The sequence below is a fragment of the Ascaphus truei genome, chromosome 1, assembly GCF_040206685.1.
Source record: "Ascaphus truei isolate aAscTru1 chromosome 1, aAscTru1.hap1, whole genome shotgun sequence".
Classification (NCBI taxonomy): Eukaryota; Metazoa; Chordata; class Amphibia; order Anura; family Ascaphidae; genus Ascaphus; species Ascaphus truei.
This window is the reverse complement of record NC_134483.1, coordinates 388,586,225-388,613,392: the sequence shown is the minus strand read 5'-3', so window position 1 is coordinate 388,613,392 and position 27,168 is coordinate 388,586,225. Positions and strand designations below refer to the sequence as shown.

Sequence of the window (27,168 nt, the reverse complement as noted above, 5' to 3'; positions counted from 1 at the left end):
AGCCCTGCCCTCCCCCTTGCACATGTCAGTGCAGGAGTGCTCATGAATATTCATGAGCTTCCACTTAGTGACAGAAACAGAGGAAATACATTCCCAATATTTAAAGATGTCGCCAAACTTCGCCGATCAATACACAGAGAACGGATTGACCGGCAGCTATGCAGTTCTTTAGGTAAGTAGAGATTGCCCACATGAAACTATTGAAGTAAAAATAAAAACGGGAGCTTGAACTGCAGCTGTAACTTGTAATGGAGCCTTTGAATGTCCACATCCATAAGGGAAAAGAATTGCTTTAGATTCAAGATGTGCATCAAGTGAAGATATTTTAATTAAAGTGTACATGGGCATCTGCATGACTTGAAGTACACACGTGTCAGTTTCTCAATGTGCTATAAAGTCTTCCAGACCTTAATAACTAGTTTCTTAACAAGATTTCTTTCATCGTGTTGCTAGATTTGTACTTTAGCAATTCAGCTTTTATTGGATAACTGTCTCATCTCCAGAGAAAAAGCACTCCTCTTTGGTCCAATGTAAACTGGTGATGGATTGCAAAATGCTAGAAATATAGATACACTTTTTACCAAATATATACGTTTACGAAGTCATTGTAAAACATTTCTGTCCTGAGTCAGTGTAAATAGGCAACTCCTGTGAGAAGCTGCAAAGCACATTACATGTCTTATTCCTACCAGGATATGTGCCTCTCTCTACCTGAGGCACTTCTCCATTTACTGGTCTGTCCACTTGCACAATAGCTCTTCCCTGTTCCACATTATAATTAAACTAATTAGTTATGAAGTCTATATGGAGCTTTTCCCCATTGGGAAACAACTTTTAACCAATGATGTGTGATATGTTGGTTTCTTGGCTTATTTTACTTATGGGAAACCTATTTTATCTTTTTTTAATACTAGGACTTCTAAGCACAACTTGAGCATGTTTGTTCTCATTTGATATCCAATTATAAATATTCATTCACATAGCAGTAAAACTATTGCTTCTACACGCTGAACCTGCCATCGTTAGTTTAGTTAGTAATGAGGCCTAAAAAAGTTGCTTTCTCCACAATGCAAGAGGAGGCAAAAACTTTTGAATCTCGATATAAAGCCTAAAAAAGGCTTGTTGAAGGGTTGCATCAACAAAGATGTAGCATTAAACGTGAGCTAGAACTACTGTAATAAAGTTCTACTGAAAGGGTTATGTGCACCATCACTAATATGAGTGGCTTTTGCTTGTAAACAGAAGGCCCTATCCATGTAAATGCATTTGCGAGTTTGACTAGTTTGCTTTGCACTTCTAGACGGTGCTGCACAGCCTTTTGTATATCTCTGTATCTGCTACTGTGCTTGCTACAGATTGGTAAAAAAACGAGTTGTTTATTCAAAGTCTTTTAGAAAGCAGTGGGTGATTTTTCATTCACCAGTGTTAACTATTCCAACTGGTGCCAACAGTAATGACATCTTAATGTGTAGGTTTGGCCACCCTCATCGGAAGGCAGTGCTACACTTTACAATGTTACTGGAGTTTCAGGTTGGCTCATTAAACTTGTGATAAGCACTAAAGAGACGAGGAAGGGGGAGGAATTTGCTGCATGAGTGTGGGTGAAAGTGTTACATATTTGGAGGTAAAACGTCTTCATCATGGAAAGGTACATGCTGCAGTAGTATGATACAACGTATAGTGCAATCTCTGATGCTCCTGGTCATAAGTGAAACTATAACTTAAACGTATTCTCAGAATGCAAGTCCTGTTTGTGACCCTGGTCTAAGGACTGCACTGACCATCGTTTTCACAACCGTACAGATTCTATAGGCGTGTAATCATGAATTGGAGGCTGTTCTAGACAGACGCTAGGAGTCAACTACTGTAATGATTCGGAATTTTAGTTTTACAGGTGTATAGTTATTCTCAAATTTGCGTTGTTTATTGTAGCATGTTTAAAAGTGCACTTCTGCTCAATACCATAGGCTTTTTCCACATGATTGTTTGAAGTTATACAGGCATACCCCGGTTTAAGGACACTCACTTTAAGTACACTCGCGAGTAAGGACATATCGCCCAATAGGCAAACGGCAGCTCACGCATGCGCCTGTCAGCACGTCCTGAACAGCAATACCGGCTCCCTACCTGTACCGAAGCTGTGCGCAAGCGGGGAGAGTATAGAGCCTGTTACAAATGCGTTATTTCCATCAGTTATGCACGTATATGACGATTGCAGTACAGTACATGCATCGATAAGTGGGAAAAGGGCAGTGCTTCACTTCAAGTACATTTTCGCTTTACATACAGGCTCCGGTCCCATTGCGTACGTTAATGCGGGGTATGCCTGTACAGAATGTTTTATAGATGGAAAAGCCAATATGCATATAGCTTTACTAATGTAAGCACCTATATTACTTGGATAGATTTAAAATTATGTTCATCATTTCAACTTTGGAATCACTGAAGATCTTTTTCTTAACGTACAAATGCATTATGTATTGTATGCCCCATAATAATAACAACTTTTATGCTTTGTTTCAAATCACAAAAGATTTGAGAAAGCCTTAGATATGTTATGGCTGACTCACCCTAGTTTAGTAGGACTCTAGCATTGTTTCCCAACAGGCACTGCGTTTAATTTCCAGGTGTATCATGTAATGGTTTTTGTAAGGTGAACGTCCTAGTTAATTATTGGACTAGATTTCATAAGAGTGAATGAACTCTTTCACACGGTAAGAAAATAAACCTTCAAACAGTATGTGCAGTCTGGGCGTCATTCTTGGCAAGTTACCAAGGTGAATTTTTTTTTTAATTATTATTTTATTTGATTTAAGAAGAATTTGACAGATTTCTTGCCAGGGGCGGAACTACCATTGATGCTGCAGGTTCAAACCCCCGGGCCCTGCAACTTTAAGGGGCCTACTCCTGGCTGCAACAATAAGGTAGCAGGAATACTCAGCACTGCCCCCTGGGGATGGGGCAAAAATATTCATGCGCTCGGGCCCCCTTTCATTAGCTCTTCGTCTGCTGTGCGCTTCAGCGCTGCACTGTGTTTCTTTCGATCATTCTTTTGTATACTGGTTTCTGGGGAGAAATGCATGTTGGTAATATAGTATGTTGTGAAATAATTATAGAAAGGTATAATGGGCTGAAAATAATCTAGGTCAGGCGTGCCCCACTGCCGTCCTCAGCGCCCCCCAACAAGTCAGGTTTTAAGGCTATCCCAGCCTCAGCGCAGGTGCCTCAACTTGTGCTGAAGCAGGGATATCCTTTAAAACCTGTTCTGTTGGGGGGGGGGGGGGGGTGGGGGTCTTGAGCACCCCTGATCTAGGGCCGTCAGATGTTTTGGAGGAAAGAGATTTTGTGTTTGCAAAGAGCTTGCATTAACTGGTGATCCACGCAGGAAAATGGAAGATGTAGGTAAATGTGGTACTATGGTTAAATGCCGAATGTGTATTAGCGACAAGCCTTGGGATTGCCTGAGAAACTGCATTGCCAAATAAAGAGCAAAATATTAATATTCGCCTGCAGGACTTTATGAAAAGGGGAAAAAATAGGTGTAAGATATCTGATTAAGCGTATAGAAAAATGTCACCTACTACAAATAAAGTTTCTTTATGATAAGGGCAGGGAGCAAATGCTGCAACTAATATGTCTAAAGAAGGAATCTCTACTACTTAACTAAAGAAACAAACATATTGCATTTGCTTTAAATGTGCAGATGCATAGCCCTGGAAAACCGGGATAACTATAGATGGCTGTGTGGGACAGTCCCAGATAATTCCATCTCCAGTGTTTCTTCCAGCTCTCGTGCATGGGGGCATTGATAGGAAAGCATGTGGGTGCATAACTGACCTTTATGGGCATGTTCATGACTTACTGATCATGGCTATGTCAGAAAGCATTGCTTCTGCTTAGGGCTGCGGCTTTGGGCATAGAATAACTGGCAGAAGGGTGAGAAAGCAAGGAGGGGGCTTCCAAAAACAGCTGGCAGCCCGCTCTGCAACATTCTCAATGTGACACCCAGACCTGTAGGATTTTTTTAAAGACAAATTATATTATGCTTGTGGAACAGCACCGTATCCCTAATATTTTTGTGTTCCAATCTTAATTACCCGTTCCACAGGACTGCCGAACGTGCTGGCTCCCACAAGTACAATGATGACTATATCTCTGACTGTATTACTTGGAGGGGATTTACTGCTTAAAATAAAATGTTCATTATCTTTTGTAGAAAGGCGTAGTATGATGTAATACATAGTTTTGGAACGGTTTGTATCATTTTGTCATTTAGTTCGTACAGATTCTGTGGAATTTATTATTGCTTTACATATTTAGGCCTATGTGCCCAAATTTACAAATGAATGTACACATGACATATTGATTATGAAACAACTCTTTAAAATGATGTGAAATGTGTTCATTTGAATCAATATTTATATCCTAATCCAACAGGGGGGGTGGGGGGAGATTTGTGTGAGTGGGGGGCACGGGCAGTTGCAGAGGTCCCGCGCTCTTCCACGAGGCATTTAAATTTAATGCAGGGCACCGCGTAAGGCCTCAGCAACCTCTACTTACCGAGGTTCAGCCGGCTCCAGGACGTGTGACCATGGCAACGCGGCGTTAAATTGGGGTTCTAACTGAAACCTGACTGCAGTTATGCATTTTATATATATATATATATAAAATGCATAACTGCAGTCAGGTTTCAGTTAGAACCCCAATTTAACGCCGCGTTGCCATGGTCACACGTCCTGGAGCCGGCTGAACCTCGGTAAGTAGAGGTTGCTGAGGCCTTACGCGGTGCCCTGCATTAAATTTTTGCCCTGGATTAGCATTCACTTATTGCACGTCCCTGAGGAAGGTCACGTTGAGTGAACCGAAACGTTGGAGGTGGTGCCATGTTACTTTGAATACAACTTCATTGGAACTACTGGACTGTGTGCTGTCTCGTTTTTTCCGGACTCCAATCTGGTAAAATCTACTTTTTATATTTTTATATATATATATATATATATATATATATATATATATATATATATATATATATATATATATATATATATATATATATATATATATATATATAAAAAGTAGATTTTACCAGATTGGAGTCCGGAAAAAACGAGACAGCACACAGTCCAGTAGTTCCAATGAAGTTGTATTCAAAGTAACATGGCACCACCTCCAACGTTTCGGTTCACTCAACGTGACCTTCCTCAGGGACGTGCAATAAGTGAATGCTAATCCACCACCTTATATACCCAAACTAATCAAAATAAAATTAAACTCACCCGTGTAGGGGCAACATTGCCCGCGAAACCGCGCCGCTGTGACACGCATACACACGCTGGAACGCATCGCCATTTTGGATTCATGATTGTAAAACATCCTGTTAAACTATGGTGGCCTCAATGGTCCGCTCGTGGGTGCAATTGCGCATGCGCGAACTCCTAATGCCGTGACCCGCAGTGTACTGCTGGAACGCATCGCCATATTGAATCTAGAGATGTTACCTCCTTAGCCTAGCTACGGTGGCCCAAATGGAGCATATGTCCACCATAGTGGCGGTTCGCGCATGCGCGAAGCTCCCCTGGCAATTTAGTGAGCACAATACTTTGCAATGCAGGATTTGAGCTGTCTTTGAGCTAGCCCCACTCTACGCATAACGGCACCCTCATACAAAAATAGCCTCAGGGACATATAAGAGGTTATGCCATAAAAAATGCCCATACAATATAAAGAAGGGCCCATAGCCAATGGGACCATTTGAGAAAGCTCATATACATAGGCTCAATAATGCATGTTCTATTATGTGTTGTTATTGCCTTAAAGAATACTCAAAAGGACCAATTCCAGCATGAGAACGCGTGGCACACACAGCAAACATACATAAACCAATTGACCACCAAACATGTGAAATACTGTGTGCATCACTGTAAGATATATTGTTATTGATGTCCCACTATAATAAATACTATAACTACACTGACTAATAAAGTCTAAAATCGAAAACAAGATATCATGTCTAGTCAAACCAAGTTCCTCTAGATTAGAGCAACCAATGGACTTATAGCATATATGACTAATGAGACAACTTGTGATGGACACGAATGTGTCCACCCGGAGACAGTATATATACTGTACTCCGTGGTTTACAATCATGAATCCAAAATGGCGATGCGTTCCAGCGTGTGTATGCGTGTCACAGCGGCGCGGTTTCGCGGGCAATGTTGCCCCTACACGGGTGAGTTTAATTTTATTTTGATTAGTTTGGGTATATAAGGTGGTGGATTAGCATTCACTTATTGCACGTCCCTGAGGAAGGTCACGTTGAGTGAACCGAAACGTTGGAGGTGGTGCCATGTTACTTTGAATACAACTTCATTGGAACTACTGGACTGTGTGCTGTCTCGTTTTTTCCGGACTCCAATCTGGTAAAATCTACTTTTTACATGTGCATATGGGGCTAGCATCAGCATCTTACTAATGTTTACAGTGTGCCAACTAAGATGATTTTTTCATGTGTAACTATATGAGTTGGGCACCTGCCAGCAAAAGGATACGAAGTACCCTGCGAGGGGTTAAAGTTGTGGTCCACGGCGTTTTGGCCATATTCCGTGGATGTTTTACGTGTAACAGCCTTATCATAAATGAATGTTGGTTTTAACCACGTAAGGAAATAACATGGAGGAGTTTGCAGACACGTTTGGGGTTTTTTCAGCCATCTCTGAATCAGCTAGCTTTAGCGAGGCTGAGATTTCCAGCATCCGTTATACGGAATCCTTTGAATCTGTTTTGGGACCAGAAAGAGCGAGTGACGTGTACAATGACCTGATTAAATTGAAAAAGAGGGAAGTTGATTACTATCTGCACGGTGTGACGCTGTCGCATTATCACAAAGAAAAATTGCTACCCCGTGGGTTTAGAATAAAAAACCAGCCCACTATAGGGAGAACAGATCCAGAGTTCTGTAGAAGATGGATTGCAATATTAAATAAATGTGCATTTGACTTGATTATCCTTGTAATCGATCAATCAAGTAAGGAAATCATCAAGATTAAAAAAGAGATAGACACCATTTACTCCAAACATGGAACAACTTTAGAGACTGACACTTCAACGAATTGGACGGACAAAATACAGTCCTCCATTGACACATACAGAAACAATTTGATTAAATATAAGAGAGAGAAACTCAAAATTGTTGAATCTGATTACAAGGATCGTAAGGTATACAGATGGTTGATGGGGCTAAGTGATCCACCCACAGGTGCACAAGGACAGCAGAGGGGCCAGTCCCGCCGAAGACGGGGGGGGTACAGAAGACCTGGGTACAACACCAGTGATACGGACTTCTCAGACGCCGCGGACACTGTCAGTGACAACATGTCTGCAGAACCTTCTTTTTTAGGACAAGGCCCAGATGGGAGAGCCAAGCCGCCTACGGGAGTCGGAGATGCCGGAGGAAAATCAGGCGAGGAGGCCGAAAGACGACGATATCCGGAGCGCTACCCAAACAGGGGGAGAGGTCCAAAACAGCAACCCAGGAAACGGAAATTTTTAATCTTTCCAAATGCACCCTCTCGTCGGCGGAGTTAAATGTTTTACACAAAGGTCTTGGCTTCGTGCCAACATATAAGCAAGACCCATTCAAATGGGAAGTGGACCTCTTCAAATTAAATAGACACCTTAAACTTAAGGACTTCTTTTCAAAATCAGAAGCCAATCAAGCACCTGAATATACAAGATCCCATTTCAGGCCACGCAGTACGTTTGATCCACAGGTGTCTAATCCCAGTATTGCAACATTTATGAACCTTCTAGGTAAAGCAACAAGAGGCAAGATTAAGAAGCAGAAAACCAGCTTCTTCAATTTGACGAATGACGAAAGACTGGCGGTCAAGTCCTTAAGAAATAACAAGAGTATCATCATCCGGGCCGCCGACAAAGGCGGTGGAATCGTCATTTTGGACTATCTTTACTACAGAGAAGAGGTGTTGCGCCAACTGGGAGACACTGAAACGTACAAACAGTTGGGCAAAGATCCCACTGTGGCGTACAAAGGGGAAATCGATGCCATAATACAAATGGGCATATCCAATGGATGAATCTCGGAAGATACCGGCGGTTTCCTTACCCAGCAGCACCCTAGAATACCTGTCATGTACACGATACCCAAGATTCACAAATCTACCACACACCCACCGGGTCGACCAATCATCTCGGCTCGGTCATCACTATGCCATCCGATTTCGCAATACGTAGATTTTTATCTACAACCGTTGGTGGCGGGCATGGCTACGTTTGTCAAGGACACTACCAACTTCATGGAGCATATTAACAATCTAGCATTTGATCCATCTGGGTGCATATTGGCTACCCTCGATGTAGCAAGTCTTTATACGAACATTCCGCACAAAGAGGGGTTGGAGGCTATCAGGAGAAAGTTGGTAACAAGCAAGTTGCAGACTGGACCTCCGTCTGAATTCTTACTGCTCCTGATAGAAGTCATCCTAAACAAAAATTTCTTTAGGTTTGAAAATACATATTATCTCCAACTCAGTGGGACAGCCATGGGCTCGAATATGGCCCCATCATATGCGAATCTCTACATGGACATGTATGAGCAAACCCACATCTTATGCGATGCGTCCAATGCACACTACATCAGAAAGTTCTTACGCTACATTGACGATATTTTTATTGTTTGGAGTGGTTCTACTGTGGAATTACAGGACTTTGTGAACCGTCTTAACGACATTCCATCCAAGATACGTTTTACACTGTGTTACAGTGAACTTGAAATTCCATTTCTGGATACGATGGTATACAAAGCAGGTGACAAATTGGCCACTAGGCTATATCAAAAAATAACTGATAAGAACACACTGCTCTATGCCACAAGCCACCACCCGGCCCCGTTGAAAAAGGGGCTTCCATTTTCACAGCTACTACGAGTGAAGCGAATCACTAGTGATCGTAATGAATTGGAACCTGCTCTTATTAACATGGCCAACAGGTTCCTAGAGCGAGGTTATAGTCCGGTTGACGTCAAAGATGCACTGGATCGTGTGATCCGGTTGGACAACGTGGATTGTACTAACATCGAACCAGGAGAGCAAACAACAAGCTCAAGATTCAATGTCATAAGCACATTCAGCACTGCGTCCCCATGCATACAACGTGGCATTAGAGATAATTGGCATGTTTTAGCTAATGATGATAAAATAGGTAATTTCTTTCGTGAACCCCCCTTGTTTTGTTTTCGCCGTGGTCCGTCTATTGGGGACATGATCACGCAGGCAGATCCAGCTGACAAGTATGGCAAGGACAAAACTTGGTTAACCCAAAAACCTGGAGCCTACAGGTGCAAGGGTTGCACGAACTGCCAATATATGCAGGTGGGGTCTTTCTATTGCCATCCACACAATGGGACCAAAATCAAAATTCACCAACATCTGAATTGTGAATCAAAATTTGTTATATATTTGATTAAATGTCCCTGTGGTTTACTGTATATTGGGAAGACAGTGCGAATGCTCAAAGAACGTATAGCCATCCATCGTTCAACAATTCGTAAAGCACTATCCACGGACGCCAAGGATTTGGAGTTCAAATGTCTCCCTGTTGCTAAACACTTCAGGGACTTTAAACATTCACTGGCAACGTTTAGGTGTATGCCAATCTCACAGATCCGAGCGCCTACACGAGGGGGTGATAGAAACAGACTTTTGTTGCAAAGCGAAGCAAGACACATCTTTGAATTAAAAACAGTGGCCCCTTTTGGCTTAAACGAAGATTTTTCGCTAGGATGTTTCTTATGACAGAAATCTGGACTATGATATTTTGTGGTACTTTTCAATTGTTTACTGCAGTGTGGTTGTGTAATTGTGTTTGTCTTTGTTTGTCGTTGTTTCTTTTGTAATATTTCTGCATTATGTCTACATGTGTTATTTCCGTATGTGCCCTTGTATTGTTATTTTCACTTTATCACTTTATGGTTTGAGTACATGCATCGAGAGTGTTCATGATGTCCCGCTTCGAGACCATAGGTATTACATGTTGTTTTGGAGACTGCAAAACATTTGACATATCTTTTAAATACGCCTTGTTGGCCACGGGCTGTCTTTAGGACAGAGTTTGACCACGGAGTACAGTATATATACTGTCTCCGGGTGGACACATTCGTGTCCATCACAAGTTGTCTCATTAGTCATATATGCTATAAGTCCATTGGTTGCTCTAATCTAGAGGAACTTGGTTTGACTAGACATGATATCTTGTTTTCGATTTTAGACTTTATTAGTCAGTGTAGTTATAGTATTTATTATAGTGGGACATCATTAACAATATATCTTACAGTGATGCACACAGTATTTCACATGTTTGGTGGTCAATTGGTTTATGTATGTTTGCTGTGTGTGCCACGCGTTCTCATGCTGGAATTGGTCCTTTTGAGTATTCTTTAAGGCAATAACAACACATAATAGAACATGCATTATTGAGCCTATGTATATGAGCTTTCTCAAATGGTCCCATTGGCTATGGGCCCTTCTTTATATTGTATGGGCATTTTTTATGGCATAACCTCTTACATGTCCCTGAGGCTATTTTTGTATGAGGGTGCCGTTATGCGTAGAGTGGGGCTAGCTCAAAGACAGCTCAAATCCTGCATTGCAAAGTATTGTGCTCACTAAATTGCCAGGGGAGCTTCGCGCATGCGCGAACCGCCACTATGGTGGACATATGCTCCATTTGGGCCACCGTAGCTAGGCTAAGGAGGTAACATCTCTAGATTCAATATGGCGATGCGTTCCAGCAGTACACTGCGGGTCACGGCATTAGGAGTTCGCGCATGCGCAATTGCACCCACGAGCGGACCATTGAGGCCACCATAGTTTAACAGGATGTTTTACAATCATGAATCCAAAATGGCGATGCGTTCCAGCGTGTGTATGCGTGTCACAGCGGCGCGGTTTCGCGGGCAATGTTGCCCCTACACGGGTGAGTTTAATTTTATTTTGATTAGTTTGGGTATATAAGGTGGTGGATTAGCATTCACTTATTGCACGTCCCTGAGGAAGGTCACGTTGAGTGAACCGAAACGTTGGAGGTGGTGCCATGTTACTTTGAATACAACTTCATTGAAACTACTGGACTGTGTGCTGTCTCGTTTTTTCCGGACTCCAATCTGGTAAAATCTACTTTTTACATGTGCATATGGGGCTAGCATCAGCATCTTACTAATGTTTACAGTGTGCCAACTGAGATGATTTTTTCATATATATATATATATATATATATATATATATATATATATATATATATATATATATATATATTCTCAACAGGTCATCATAATGTTTTGATCTCCACACCCTCAAATAAAAATCACAGTATTACAGTATGCCACCCAAACTGCCTTAACTCTATTATTCCCCATCTGCGTGTTTCCTTCTATACTCCTGTGTATATGAATACACCTTCTCAACCTGACCTGTGCTCCGTTTTTGATGCAAGTATATACTTACATTTATATGTAATTTTTTTGGTTTATACCAACTGGTTCCTGAGTTTATACTCGGTTTCTCTATATAATTGGGGTGGAGTAGCTCTGATCACTTCTTCCTGTAAGTGCAACCTGATTTACTATACCACATGTAAATAAGGACGAAGGTGCACAGCTTGGATACATCGTTCAATAGTATTGGCATCTCGTTAAATTGGGCACAGAAGCACTGCTTTTAAATATTCTATTTAAAATCTAAAAAACATATTTTATTAGACATCCTTAGAAAGAATTAACCTTTAATGAAAAACATTCACTGTTTTGCTTGTGCGGGGTCAACATTCCATGTCTGAAAAGTGTTTTTTAGTCCAAGTCCTGTTTTTACAGTACAATGCCTAAAGCGTATCAGAATGAGGTATTCCAGTTTATGAATACCACAAAGGAAGGATTTAAAGCATTTTATCTTGTAAGCGAGTGTATATCTGAATTTGTCACACCTTGTCCCCTTCAGGAACACATTACACAATGACAAACGGAGGAGCCATCAACAGCACAACCCACCTGCTAGATCTCTTAGACGAGCCCATACCGGGGGTCGGCACGTACGATGATTTCCATACCATTGATTGGGTGCGAGAGAAATGCAAAGACAGAGAGCGCCACAGGCGGGTAAGTCATCAAATTACAATACTCCGCCATTTTTCAAAATGATATCTGTGATTTGGAGCACAGTCATAGTGGTGTGAAACAGACACGATGTGTAACTTGCAGAAATTAGAAGGTGCCCTGGTTCATTTTGCACGTGTCCGTGCATTTCATGATGGTTGTTTGCTTTGGTATTCATTTATTTTTTTGTGGTTCCAGTTTTTGCAGCTTTTCATAATGTTGAGTGATCTCATAAACCGCTCCGATTATTACTTTTCATATGTAATGTCTATTGTGCACTTCTGCTGCGTACAATGAAAAACTAAAATGCTCCTTACGGCTGCCTAACCATTGCTCGCTAAAGTTACACTTGTAAAGCAGCCCTAAATGAGACATTTCTCAGTTCTGCTGTGTTGTTGTGGTGTCATGTGAGGCCCAAGTCTTATGCCCTCTATACAGGGCAATAACCAGACGGAGAATTCATTCAGTAATGGTTTTTACTTGGTCAGAGAACTGCCTTAGCTACTAATAAATGTGTTCTATTTCAAGCCATCGTTTTGTGGAGGGGTTTGGTGCGTGTGTGTGTCAAAAATAAGAGGTATTTCTATTTGAACCCTGCAGCTTTTACTGTAACACTGAAATCTCTGTAGCTTTTTCTTCAAGGTAAAGCAGCAAAACATGTGAAATCTTGAATGTTTAAAAAAAATTGGTTCTGTAGTATTAGATAATACTGTCTTTGTAAAATTCTTATTATTCAACTCTTAATGCATTTTGAAAGCGGCAATACTACATTTCTTTCCCCCCCCCCCTTTTTTCATTTTTTTTTCTTACTTATATATGTAAAGCATGTGACGATGTATAATTGTATGTTCTTACCTAAGATGGCAATTGTTTGGTTCTCCTGTTATAAATCTGTCAAAATCCTGATGTTGTGCCTAACATAATAGCTGTTTCAGTCCGTGTAACTCAGCAGCTACAATGTATCCTTGCACTACTAAGGTAACATTATCTATTGTTACAGTTTGCAGCTCAAACTGCTGGGAATTTTGGCAACAAACCATCACAAACAGGAAAGTGTTGCAAAGATGTTGCACTGCTATAGAAATCAAAGGATGTTTTAAAACTCATTAAAAATCGCATTGAGTTGAATTAAAAAAATGCAATAAGTATCATCTAATACTACAGAACTGATTTATTTTACAAAAAAAAACTCATAAGATTTTTGGCTGCTTTAATGAGTATTAGGCCTCGGGCATGGTCAGGGCTTATGCGCTGACCCGTGCTGAAGCGCGCTGCTGCTCGGCACTGAGCCCCTGCAGCCGCAATGAGAGCGGCTTTAGCAGGGGCTCGCGCACGCGTCAGCACGCTTGCGGAAGCGTGTGTCTCACCGAGTCTTGAAATTTCCCCGCTTGCCGGAGCGCAGGGCCGGTCACGTGAGCGGTGAGGGCGAACCAGCTCCGTGACGTCACTGGCCTGCCCCCTGACGGCGCGCTGTGTAAGGCCAGGGAAAGCACCGCTTTCCCTGAGCCTCAGCGCGCCTACGCACTGTTAAAGGAACTATGTCCCAGGCCTTAAAGCATCCTTTTGATTTCTTTAGAAGCTTTTAGCTACCTCCCCAGCAGGGCAATATTTTGCAACACTTTCCTGTTTGTGATAATTTGTTGCAAATGTTCCCAGCAGTTTGAGCTGCAAACTGGACATGAGAAGAGGAGGCGGCAGCTGGGGAGATCCGGGGACTTGGCAGTGGCAGCAACCAGAGACCCGGCAGCTGGCCGCAGAATTTGGGCACGGGCCGGGCCCCCCAGCCACAGGGCCCCGGAGACTTGTCCCAGCTCTCCCCCCCCTGTTGGCGGCCCTGTACATTGCCACATGCTTTACATATATAAAGAAGAATACACGGGGGAATGTAGTATTGCTGCTTTAAGCCTTTTGGAACATATCTTACGTGTTGAACTTGATGGACAGATGTGTTTTTTGTTTTTTCCCCCCCCCCCAACCTCAACAGTATGAAGCAAAAGTTCAAACTTGGGGAGGGGTGGCACCTTCTGTCCTTCAATGTCTTGAAAATCAAATATACCATGATGAGTGAACTATACACGTCCCTTTTGGACCCGGCTTTTGTTCTTTAAATATTTCTTAAACATTGCGTATGGAAAGCACAGTACTAGTTCAGTACTTCAGGTCTTTTCTCTATAACACCTTCATTTTGATTGGTATGAGTTATTTGATCAGAAACAGAAAGCAAGATGTATTGCCCCCCTTCCCCCCCCCCAAAAAAAGGTTGTAACCAATGTTTTATAGCTCTATGCGTTGCTCCATATTGATTACTTTAGGGAGACGGGAGCACTGGGTTATGTGGTGTTTTATGTGTAAAAAGAAGCCGTGATTTTCCCTTTCTAGATTAACAGCAAGAAGAAAGAATCTATGTGGGAATTATCAAAAAGTCTGTACGATGCCTGGTCAGGGTGGCTGGTCGTTACACTAACTGGTTTAGCATCAGGTAAGACGAGCACTTGGAATTGACGTTTCTATGTGCCCAAGGGGGATTTTAGTTTTGGAAGATTTCCTATGTCTCAGGTGCCAAAAATAGACTGTAAACACATTGGAATAGGACGGCGTGATACAGTTTTGTGTGCAGAACGCTGCCCATGGGGATTGTTTTATATAAAACAGCGGTCATTAGCAGAATGTACCTCATTAAACAAAACTTCAAATCAGAACATTAGATGGCCTCCCAAAACATTAAGGTGCCCTAAAGGAAAGGAGCTGTAGTTTGCACACGAGCTCATTCTTTGTTTGTTTTTTAGACACCCTCTGCACATAACTCAGTATTACTTTAACCACTAGAGGCCTGTTTTTGAAGGGGCTGCTTTGTATGTCTGTTTAGACACGAGTGATTTATATTTTTGCCTGTGTAATCCTTGTACTTGCATCATTATTACATATTTGTATGTTTTCCTTTTTTTAAAGAATGAGGTTTAACTGGTGAGGTTACAACCTTCTTATTCTCAAAACGCTTGTATTGTTATTGAAATGGTTCTTGCCATTGCTGTGTTAACATAAAACCGCAGTTGTTACAAACTCTCCATGTGTCTTGCCCACAGGTGCCCTTGCAGGCTTAATAGACATTGCTGCTGACTGGTTGACTGATTTGAAGGAAGGGATTTGCATGACTGCATTTTGGTTTAACCATGAACAGTGCTGCTGGGGATCCAATGAGGCAACGTTTGAAGAGCGAGACAAGTGTCCTGAATGGCAGACGTGGGCAGATCTAATAATCGGGCAAGCAGAAGTAAGTCTCTTCCTGCAGGGGAGCATGAAATCCAAGAGACCTGTCAGGCATTCAATAAATCAAACTCCTGGCTTGTTAGAACACTAAACTCACGACATAAAAGACCAGGCTATAGTGTTTTTTTAAGAGATGCTTCAAGATTGCTGCAAAAATAGTATATGTACAATAATAATAATAGCATACTGTATAATAAAGAATTATACACCTGAAATGTATAAGAAAATGAAGGCATTTTCTTTTGAAACAGATGAATCAGGCTGCTCACCTATAATATAGTCCTAAAGAAGTTTCATGGCAGGTGCATGGAGGTAATTTGTATATAGCGCACAGATTTAACCCAAGAAGGGTCAGAAAGAGACCCCACAAAAATGCACTCAATACCAATATAATCAGTGTTTTGGCACAAATACCCCATAAGTAGATACCTTCAAGAGGTCAAAAACATAACCAGTAAGGGCTAGGGGAAATAAAATCCAAAATAATTATATACATCAAATTAATCTTACTAGTGTAGTTAAAAAGTCAATTAAAAATTCCGAGTAGTGATAGAGAACTGGAATAATATAGATAAATTATCCTTTTGTATAGTCGTATTGTTCTCTAATCCTGCAGTCCAGTTAGATTAGCATATAAATAATTTTGACCATATGTATACTGTTTTATAACTCCGCAGTTGCTAAATCCTTCAAATGGCACTACTTTTGTACACAAATATACAGTTTAGTATCAGTTTATCAGCTTATCAGTTTAGTATCAGCCGATTAGCATATAGTATTTGTTGGAAAATATATATTCATATATAGATTCTTATAACTGCATTGGCTCCTGATATGAACCCAGAGGTAAGTATCCTAGCAGTACATGTGTTTAAAAATATTCCAACAATATCTGTGAACTAGTAAATGCAGATATCTAGTATCCCATTGTGGATTAGCAACAGAGATTGATACATTCTTAACAGTGTTGCAAAGGTCTCTCCCCAAAGGAGCACTCTGTATGGTATGTAGCTAAATATTACTGCTGCTATTGGGATTAGCAACTACTTTCAGGTGTTCGCATAAGGAGGTATTTAAAGTTCATAAAATACCCCTTAGACTCCTGTAGATAATTATATACTGCAGAATAACCACTTCTTCAGGGGGGTGGTGTCTATTCTTACCTTTTTATTCTTTACCATTTTCTTTTGTTAGGAGTCAGCCATCTTAGCATTGTTAAGTCACTTGTCATTCACTGGCTGCAGTATATTAAGCTTTTTCACCACTCCAGGGCAAACTTTTTGTGGTGGTTGGGCAAGGGTGGCAGCTGTAGGACAAGTTCTAAAGTGAATGACATATCCTAATCTAAGAGAGTGATTGTGCTATGCTCATTTTACCTGTAGAAAAATCACTATGTTGCATCTTGCTAAAGTGTTGTTTCTCCCCCTTCCCGTTTTTATTTTCCAGGGTCCGGGTTCATATATAATGAACTACATTATGTACATTTTCTGGGCTTTGAGTTTTGCCTTTATGGCTGTATCGCTAGTAAAGGTGTTTGCTCCTTACGCTTGTGGGTCAGGAATTCCAGAGGTGAGTTTTACTGAGTTAAAGCAACACACATTTTATTTCAAGTTTGTTTTTGTGATCGTGAAAAAGTTGTACGTTACATGGATATTCTTAGCGATGTGCTGATTATGATCATCCAAAAAGGTCCATAATGTTGAAACTTTACTTGGCTTATTTGCTTATAGCATGGGTATCTGCATTTGGATCCGCTAGCCCTGTATTATACACAATATTATTTATTCACTTGATAAACAATAGATGTGGGATAGCATGCTGCAATTAGACCTCGATTTACATTTTAGTACTTGCCTTTTCACAGGAACGTAAAAATGTCACCATCTTAATTATAGCATGTTGTACCTCTATTGAACAATTTAATTTGTGAATTATAATAGGATTCTTGGCATCTTCAAGCACAGAACAGAGTATACCTTTTACACGTGCCTATTACTTGAACATTAAAAATAATGTCATGCGTACAGTACAGAAAATAGCTCTGGTGATTGATCTAATTTACTTGGTTAGATTTTTTTTGTGCGTTATGTATACCACTTTCTTAACCACTTCTCAGATAACCTGTACTAACTATGTTTTAATTTACGAAGGCACACTAAACCTGCCTGAATTATTGACTTTTCTTGACAAGAGACGCTGTGTCCGTATAGCAAGCTTATGACGTTAAGTGCTAATTACCATTTATTGCATAACAAAAGTTTTATCAAATGACAAACTTTCTGAAGCTTTAAGAATAAACAATACTTTTTGCAGATTCTGCTCTCTATGGTACATATTGGGGGTTACAATGCGCATAACTAGTTTGAGACCAGCAGGAAGATAGGTGAAGATGTGTTGCACTGCCTCAATTTCCAACTGCCAATGAGACCGGAAAAAATACAAAGTGAGCACTCAGCTGAATAACAGGTCAGGTTTATTGCAGGGTGGTGCAGCAAGGGGACAGCAAAGCCACACGAACGCACCTACGCGTTTCGTGCACGAGGCACTTTATCAAGGTGACAAACAAGTATAAAACTGCGTGATCTATACTCACCTGTACTGTGCCTCGCGCTGCCGGGCGAGGCACAGTACAGGTGAGTATAAATCACGCAGTTTTATACTTGTTTGTCACCTTGATAAAGTGCCTCGTGCACGAAACGCGTAGGTGCGTTCGTGTGGCTTTGCTGTCCCCTTGCTGCACCACCCTGCAATAAACCTGACCTGTTATTCAGCTGAGTGCTCACTTTGTATTTTTTCCGGTCTCATTGGGAGTTGGAAATTGAGGCAGTGCAACACATCTTCACCTATCTTCCTGCTGGCTATCTACCTGGATGAACTGCACGCCCTGGATATCTGGAAGTCCTGCAAGCACTAAGGTAATAGGGCCAGAGCGCCCCTACATATATGCATATGTTTACCAGTGCCTCTGTTCATTTTATATTGGTTACTAGGGGGGGCTGTTATGGTGTTTCAACTGTGGTGGTCATGTGGACCCCACTAGACTCCTAGCCCGCACCTGATAATTGCCATATCATTCATGGACTTTCCATTGCTATCCAGTATTATTTACATATATTATTGAGGAACTTTGACCAATTTGGATGCATCACTTTTTTCTTGTTTTTAGTTTGAGACCAGCACTGAAGTTGTGGGAGTATAAATTACTTTACAATCTCTGCCGGATGGATTTCCATTGTATTATTTATATAATTATGTTTGATTCACGCCCAGTTAGTTTATTTCTCAGTGGTTGGATGTCAGAATAGATTGCAGGTTCATCCAGCACTTAAAGGTGCAACCCTTGTTAATTTGCAAAACAAACACTACTTTTTAAAAACGACTTAAGAATGTTATCATAATTAAATCAAACATTTGGTTGTTTTCTTTGGAAAATAATAAGGGGTTGCTTCTCAATTAAGTGTTTAACAGTGAGGGGGATAACAGTTGAGGAGAGAGCCAATATGTGTATATATAATGTTGGATTTATAAACATTGTAACCTGAAACTTTGGTAGTGTTTTCATTTTTCTTGTCTAGTTTGTTTTTATTAATAAGGGATTAGTGCCCTTAGTGTCTTCAAAGATTAAGCTGCAGTAGAGAACTAGACATAAAGGTTATCACAGTTTTGTTTGTTAATCGAGCACGGTCATCAAATCTATCATTGTTGTTCATGTTTCTAGATTAAAACTATTTTAAGTGGATTCATCATCAGAGGATATCTGGGCAAATGGACGTTAATGATCAAAACGGTCACACTGGTTCTTGCCGTGGCGTCCGGCCTGAGCTTGGGGAAGGAAGGACCCTTGGTACACGTTGCTTGTTGCTGTGGAAATATATTTTCCTACCTTTTTCCGAAGTACAGCACAAATGAAGCGAAGAAAAGGGAGGTACGTCTTCTGCCATAAGCATGCACATTCACAGAGCGGATATTAAACATTTCTGCATGAGAATTTCTAGAGGTTTAACTTCAACTAAATTCATATACCCTTTGACAAATGTTTAAAATGGCACTCTAGCAAATATTTTCTTTTTGATTTGTATCTTTTGGGAGGTCAAAATAAACTGGAGAGAGTACCTTAAAGCAGGGGTGTGCACACTGTCTGCGCCCCCTGCTTGCTCAGTCCCAGTGCTTGCGCCCCCCGCCCCCCTTTACCTAGGAACTGGCATCAAATGACAATATGGGGTCATGTCACATCACGTCCTGTGACGCCGCGTTGCCTAAAGCCAAGTGAAGTAAGTTACAGAGGCCTCGCGCGCTCCCTGGTATTTAATTTAAATGCTTTTGGGAAGAGCGCGGGGCCTCTATAACCGCCGCCCCCCCCCCTTCCCTCCAAAAAAATCTCACGCCCCCATGCCTTAAAGAAGCGGTGCGCAAACTGGGGGGCGTGGGATTTTCTAAGGGGGGCGCGTGGTTGCAGAGCCTCCGCACTTTTCCCCCAGGCATGTAAATTAAATGCCGGGGGAGGCGCGAGGCCTCCGCAACTTCACTTACCTGCTCTTAGCTGGCTCTTCCCTGACAACGCAGGGTCAAATGGCAGCGCGTTACAGGACGTCGTGACGTCATATGACGCGTGGAGCTCGAGAGCAGGTAAGGAGGGGGGTCGTAGGCAGGCAAGGGAGAGCAGAGACAGGGGATGAAACAAGCAATTATATTAGCATATAATCCAACATTTAAAACCTATGACATTCAATAAAGATACGATGCAAAACATATTTAATGAAAATATTACAAATCCCAAAATGAGTAAAGGGCTGACACACAGGCATAATAAGACTCAATGTTTTGGGCAAAACTGAAAACGTGATCAGGACTCTACAATGTAGTCATACGTGTAATTTCAGTTTATATATGTATATTGACATATTGCGGTTACGTTGTTGTCCCAGGTCCTGTCGGCTGCCTCAGCAGCGGGGGTGTCTGTAGCTTTCGGAGCTCCCATAGGTGGTGTTCTTTTTAGCTTGGAGGAGGTAAGAGCTTTTGAAATCCTACAAAGTGTTTGTTTTTACCCTTATTTTTTTTATGGAAGTTACAGTTTTCTGAATATGCCATCTTTCTAACAACCCTTCGGACATTTCACCATCTTTTTTTCTAAAAAGCTTCTGCTGTAGCATATCCGCTACATTTTGCAAAGAGCAACCACACTTACGGCTGATAGTAGGCTTGATATAATAAATCTTTCTTTTTTTAACACACACTTATCTGTGCGTGTTTAAAAAAAAGAAAAAAGATAAACATGTATGTATAGAGAGATGTATGTATTACACCAGAGAACTTCAGGGATTGCCCTAGGAACCACAGAAACCAACCAAATATCAATAATGTGTTCATGTCTTGATAGATGTACTGTATTTTAGGAAAGTCATTTTTTTTAATGAACAAGACCTAATATGACCGTAGCGCCAAGTGTAAAATATGGTTTAAAAATAAATAAATAAAGCATTTTTGAGGGGAACACTGCTTTACCTGTCTGCCGTTACTCTCTCTAGGTGAGTTACTACTTCCCTTTGAAGACATTGTGGAGGTCCTTCTTTGCAGCCTTGGTAGCAGCATTTATTCTAAGATCAATCAACCCCTTTGGGAACAGCCGCCTCGTCCTCTTCTACGTGGAGTACCACACTCCTTGGTACCTGTTCGAACTCATCCCGTTCATCCTGCTGGGTGTGTTTGGAGGGCTGTGGGGAGCTTTTTTCATCCGTGCAAACATAGCCTGGTGCCGGCGCCGTAAGACAACCAAATTTGGGAAGTACCCGGTGCTGGAGGTGATCATTGTGGCAGCCATTACAGCGATCATTGCTTTCCCCAACCCGTACACTCGCTTCAACACCAGCCAGCTGATCAAGGAGCTGTTCACGGATTGCGGGCCCCTGGAATCCTCCTCTCTCTGTGACTACAGAAACGACATGAACGCCAGCAAGATAGTGGATGATATCCCTGACCGCCCTGCAGGATACGGCGTGTACTCAGCCATGTGGCAGCTATGCTTGGCCCTTGTGTTTAAGATCATCATGACTGTGTTCACCTTCGGCATCAAGGTAACTCTTGCGTAAGCCTTGCCTCTATATGGCTCAGTCATACTCCAGCCTGTCCAAGATAGGCCGTGTCTCCAATTTCTTCTACAGCCTTGTTTCATAAGACTGGCTAAAGGTGATCATAACGACCTATGAGTCATAAAGAAGTCCTGGAGTTTTCCATTTTTTCATCTCTGCATATATTGCGCTGCCGATGTGAATAACATTTGTAGATATTTGCTTTAATAGACAGTACAAGTAATTTTTCATGCACAGATAAATGCCCCATAGAAATCACAATTTTCTTAAAACTAGAGTACTTCTCTTCTACATACTGTATACAGCTGCCAAATGCAGGATTGCATGTCAGAGCAAGTAGGGAATAATAGGTTGCCGGTGATCTTGGATATAACCTTATACTTGTGTAGAGCTCTAATGGCTTTAAAAAATTTTTTTTTGCGTTCTTTAAAAGATAAGCGCACTCTGCAAGGTTTGCATCGTGTCTGTTGCACTCCAGTGAGCATTAAACGTTTTGACAAAATGATGAATCAACTCCCATATTTATTAAATTTTAATGAAAATGACTGAAGCAAAAACAGATGTTGCATACTTAGGCTTTTTATTTATTTTCATTTTTTAAATTAATCTAAAATACATGTAAAGAAAACTTCTCCCAATTATGACACACTTTTATTAATCATTGATGTGTGTTGTAAATTGAAGATGACATTTGCTTCTATGCATCAGATCTTGCCTTGTTTGACAAGGTTCAATATGTAATAATGTTAATTTTATATTTTAACTGGCATGAACGTGTATTTTTTTTATTTCTGGTGTGTACAGAAGGGGTAAGTGCTATGCTTATATTATTGATATATCATGAATAACCAATCAACTCTCCAGTTCAGGGACATTGTAAATGGAGTCACTGAGTTGTAACTACTTTATTCTTCAATGGACATTTCCAATTAGCGGAGTCGTGTAATTGGTCTCATTAGCAGAGCTAAGTGGCTAAGGCTGATAAATACCATTGTCACAGCTCCTCTGTAAAGTGCCCAGTATGATTTTGTGTCCATGACATCCCCTTCCACCTACTTTCTTGTTCTAACATGCGGTATAGGACATAGGAGCACAGCAAGAGAGTTTCCACCAGGAAAAAATAAGTTGAGGGCAACTTCAGGTAAAAATAAGGAGGCTTTAATTAATCAGCTCACAATGAGAGTGAAAGAACGCACGCACCAACGCGGTTCATCCAGTGGCTTGATAAAGTCACACAGGATGAAACGCGTTGGTGCGTGCGTTCTTTCACTCTCATTGTGAGCTGATTAATTAAAGCCTCCTTATTTTTACATGGAGTTGCCCTCAACTTATTTTTTCCTGCTGGAATCTCTCTTGCTGTGCTCCTACGTCCTATACCGCTTGTTGCTGCTTCTACATATATTATATATTTACCTTTAGCCTTACTACTGGTGATGAGCATATCTATTGGGGGTTAATATTCAAAGGCCATTGGGTATGGTGGTCAAGTGGACACTACTAGGCCCTTTGTCCCCCTTAGGACATTAAGTTATCATGGACAGTTCGAGTTTGTTTATTACTGTTTATACTGTAAATGTATGCTATATTATGTTCAAAGCATACACTTTTATGTGAGCACCCTTCTCTCCAAACCTCTACTTTCTTGTTCTAGTCTGTTGTAGGTCGCAGTTTGAGAGTGAGACTCACCAACACATTTACTCTTCTTACTCTTCTTGTTTAACTGCAGGTTCCCTCAGGTCTGTTCATCCCAAGCATGGCTATTGGGGCCATAGCAGGAAGGATTGTGGGCATTGCAGTAGAACAGCTGGCTTATTATCATCATGACTGGTTTATCTTCAAGGAGTGGTGTGAAGTTGGAGCAGATTGCATCACCCCGGGGCTCTATGCCATGGTTGGTGCTGCTGCATGTTTAGGTAGGTGCCTGGGACCAGGAGGTCCATTTACTTATTTAAAAGTCCCGATATCAGAAAGTGCTTCCCTTTTATACACACTCCCTCCTCATTTAGTGATGTCTTGGCTCTACAGGACTTGTATCATGTATTTGTCATTACATGGGTATCTTTCCAGTAGTTGGGGAAATAGATGAGGGTTGCAGAAAAAAACTGCAATGCCAAAAACAATAGAAAATATATCTACAATTATTCATTAAAACACAATCTTTACGAATTAAACATAGACATAGATAGAGAAGACTGGGAGGACATATGGGACGCAGCTTCAGGAACTTCCATTTGTACCACAACAAAAGAAAATATCTACAAAATCATGTTCCACTGGTATCTTACCCCAGTCAGATTGAAGCAAATCTACCCCCTGGCCTCAGATCTATGCTGGAGAGGCTGTGGGCAGAGAGGCGACATGGCCCACATTTGGTGGTCATGTCCAAAAATCCAGAACTTTTGGCTTACAATCCAAATTTTAATCCAAGAGGTAACCGGCCTCACAATACCTCCTGACCCACTGACCTACCTCCTGGGCAGGCCAATAGAGGAAATTGACCGCCCAGTGGGGAAATTAATCTCCTTTATCCTCACCGCGGCAAGGTGCACTGTGGCGTTCTCCTGGAAAAAGATCTCTCCCCCCTCCAAACAGGCGGTGAAGAGAAGAGTGGATGAAGTGATGCTAATGGAGAGGCTGACAGCTTTCCTCAAGCGTAAGACTGAGAGTCACTACAAAGTATGGGAACCCTGGGCGGGTCACTGATCCCCCAAAGGGGCCCATCTACAGGTCTCCTGGCCAAAGAGACCAAAGCATGAACAACGGACAGGCCACCACAGTTGGGGTGGGAACCCCTTTCCCCTCACCCCCGAACCCCCCTCCCCTTTTTCTTTTTTAGACCTCTCGCTCCCCAGGTCACTATGTGACCCAGATGTCACGCCTCTCTTGGCAGTACCCCTCCCTACCCTCAGAAATGAAAAAATGGAAAACCAGTGTGTTTTAGGAAGTTGCAATGTGATATATGAAGTCACATTGGAAGCGCAATATATGTAAAAAGAATAAAATAGTGATAGTGCAATATTGTTAAGATAAAGTTAGTGAACTCAAATAGTGATGACACTGCTCTCTAAATATATACTCACAAACGTGTGAGGTTTTGCAGGCACATAAAGGTATCTTTTAAGGCGTTCACTCAGTCACCAGGAGATGCAGAAATCAATGTTTCCCCGTGTATATGGACTCCCAGGAACCTTATTTAAAAGATACAACTGGACATAGTGCAGACCGTATGTATAATTTATCAAAAGTAAATAAAACAAGTTACACTCACATTGTTTCAAATACAGGTAAGCATTTTAGATCTCAATGGATCTCTCCAGCCGGGTGGATGGTATCTCCGCTTCCCCTCTCTCGTGGCGTGCGTTCCACCGGTGCGTTCCAAACACCGGAAGTGATGTCATCCGCCGCGTCCACTTCCTGGGGTTCCAGCCGTCTCAGGGATAGAGCGTCACTCTACGCGTTTCACCACATAGGTTTCATCAGGAGTGACATTCTATTGCTTAGTGGGGATATATATACCCTCAATTCTATTCTCATTGGTTGGTAGTTCACCTGATTCTATTCACGTTAATCATAGATATTTAAGGCTATAGTGAGAATGAAACGAGACTATCTCTGTAAAGCATATGTTCTGTAATCATCTATTGACAATATTAAAGTGCAAGTAACAGACAATTGATACAATTAATTATAAAACATACATTTTATACACTTGGTTTAAAATACATAGATTTATTTTGTCCTCAGACCACATTTAACAATAAAATTTTAAAATGGTTATAAAATCAGTTTTGAAACTTAGATAAAATGTTAAAATTACTACAGTGTAATATTTAAACAGCATTATTAAAAACAGGTAGTCAAAGGGAATGTTCCCTACTCTAGGGGGATATAGATGGAAAGTGCATAACATTAATCATTCTTGGTAAAGGCAATTTCTAAAATGAGAGTAAAAACAAAGAATTAGTTCATTTAAAATCACAAAAAAGGTTTCAAATCGAAATCTAGGTTCAAACCGGACGGGAACATAGTTTTTAGTTCATACATCCAGAATGACTCTCTTTTGATCAATGCTGTGTGTCTGTTTCCCCCTCTCCAATGGGGCACAACTTGCTCTATTGCTTTGAATTTTAACCCTTTAGGGTCCGTGTTATGTGCCATTAGAAAGTGGTTTGGAACACTATGGGTTGTCATTTTCCTTTTTATATTCCCTATGTGTTCCAAAATACGTATTTTCAAGGGTCTAATGGTTTTCCCTATGTATTGTAGACCACACTCGCATTCGATCAAATATACAACAAAGTTGGATCTACAGTTTAAATGTTGTTTTATATTATATACCTTCTTAGTAATGTTAGACTGGAAGGTATTTGTAGTTTTACAACTGTAATGGCAGGCTGTGCAAAATTTACAATCAAAAAACCCTTTAGGGGGTTCTAACCACGTGGGGTTTTTTATATTTGGGGAACCCCTCAAAGCGCTAGGTGCTATTAATTTCTTTATATTTGGTGCTTTTTTATACACCATTTGGACTCTATCAGGTAAAGAGGTACCTATGATGGGATCATTCTTTAGAATCGACCAGTGGTTATTCAGTATGTTATTTATTTTGTATGCATCCCTATTATATTGGGTAATGAAGGGTACTTTTAAATTGTCATCTCCACTAGATTTTACCTTAGGAGTTAACATAGACTCTCTTGATACTTGTCTTATTTTATCCAATGCTTTTTGTATGACATTGGGTTTGTAGTTCCGTTCTGAAAACTTTCTGGACAATATAGTAGATTGTTCTTCATACACCTCATTATCAGTGCAATTTCGTTTAATTCTGCAGTATTGGCCGTATGGAATATTGTTTATCCATCTGTTTAGATGGCAGCTTGACTGCAGGATGTAATTGTTTGCGTCTACATCTTTGAAGAAATTTTTTGTCTTAATAACATTATTTTCAATGTATATTGTTAGGTCCAGAAAGTTAACAGTGGTCTTACTAAAAGTGGAAGTAAATTTAAGGTTTAGATCATTATTGTTTAGATACATAAAAAATGTGTCCAAATCCTCCAGTGAACCCTTCCAAACAAAGACAATATCATCAATGAACCTCCGCCATGTGACCAAATTTGCACCCCGACCCATCCAAGACCATATGTACAGATCTTCCCTCATGGCCATGAGTAGGTTAGCATAGCTGGGTGCAAATTTGGTCCCCATGGCGGTTCCACATAATTGCAGGTAGAACTCATCATTGAACCAAAAGAAATTTTTGGTTAAAACAAATTGGATACATCTGATGAGGAATTCTATCTGTACCCCTGGGATTTTCCCTTCTTTCTCTAGGAACATTTTTACCGCCCTGCAGCCATCCTCATGTTTTATGGATGTATACAGGGCTGTAACATCGGTGGTCACCAATATGTAGTTATCTTGCCACTCTATGTTCCTAAGGGCCCCGATTGCATCACTGGTATCTTTTAAATAAGATTTTTGTTTTTTCACACTATCCTGTAAATAGCTATCAATAAATTCAGACAGGTTAGCCGTTAATGATCCAATCCCAGATATTATTGGTCTCCCTGGGGGGTGTGTGATATTTTTATGGATTTTTGGAAGGAAGTAAAAGACCGGGAAAGCTGGATCTTGCACATATAGGAACTG

The 27,168-nt window shown here is 41.0% G+C and overlaps 1 protein-coding gene across 7 annotated transcripts in view; it reads left to right on the top strand.

Annotated features, from left to right (window-relative positions):
- Positions 1-27,168, top strand: part of CLCN3 (chloride voltage-gated channel 3) — a 92,157-nt gene that overhangs the window by 49,163 nt on the left and 15,826 nt on the right. For all 7 annotated transcript variants that reach the window (XM_075611579.1, XM_075611597.1, XM_075611554.1 and 4 more), the window contains 8 exons: positions 12,006-12,163; positions 14,540-14,639; positions 15,244-15,431; positions 16,874-16,996; positions 19,146-19,352; positions 20,353-20,433; positions 20,953-21,498; positions 23,240-23,426. In XM_075611579.1, coding sequence (XP_075467694.1) covers positions 12,006-12,163; positions 14,540-14,639; positions 15,244-15,431; positions 16,874-16,996; positions 19,146-19,352; positions 20,353-20,433; positions 20,953-21,498; positions 23,240-23,426 — 1,590 coding nt within the window. The remainder of the gene's footprint in view (positions 1-12,005; positions 12,164-14,539; positions 14,640-15,243; positions 15,432-16,873; positions 16,997-19,145; positions 19,353-20,352; positions 20,434-20,952; positions 21,499-23,239; positions 23,427-27,168) is intronic.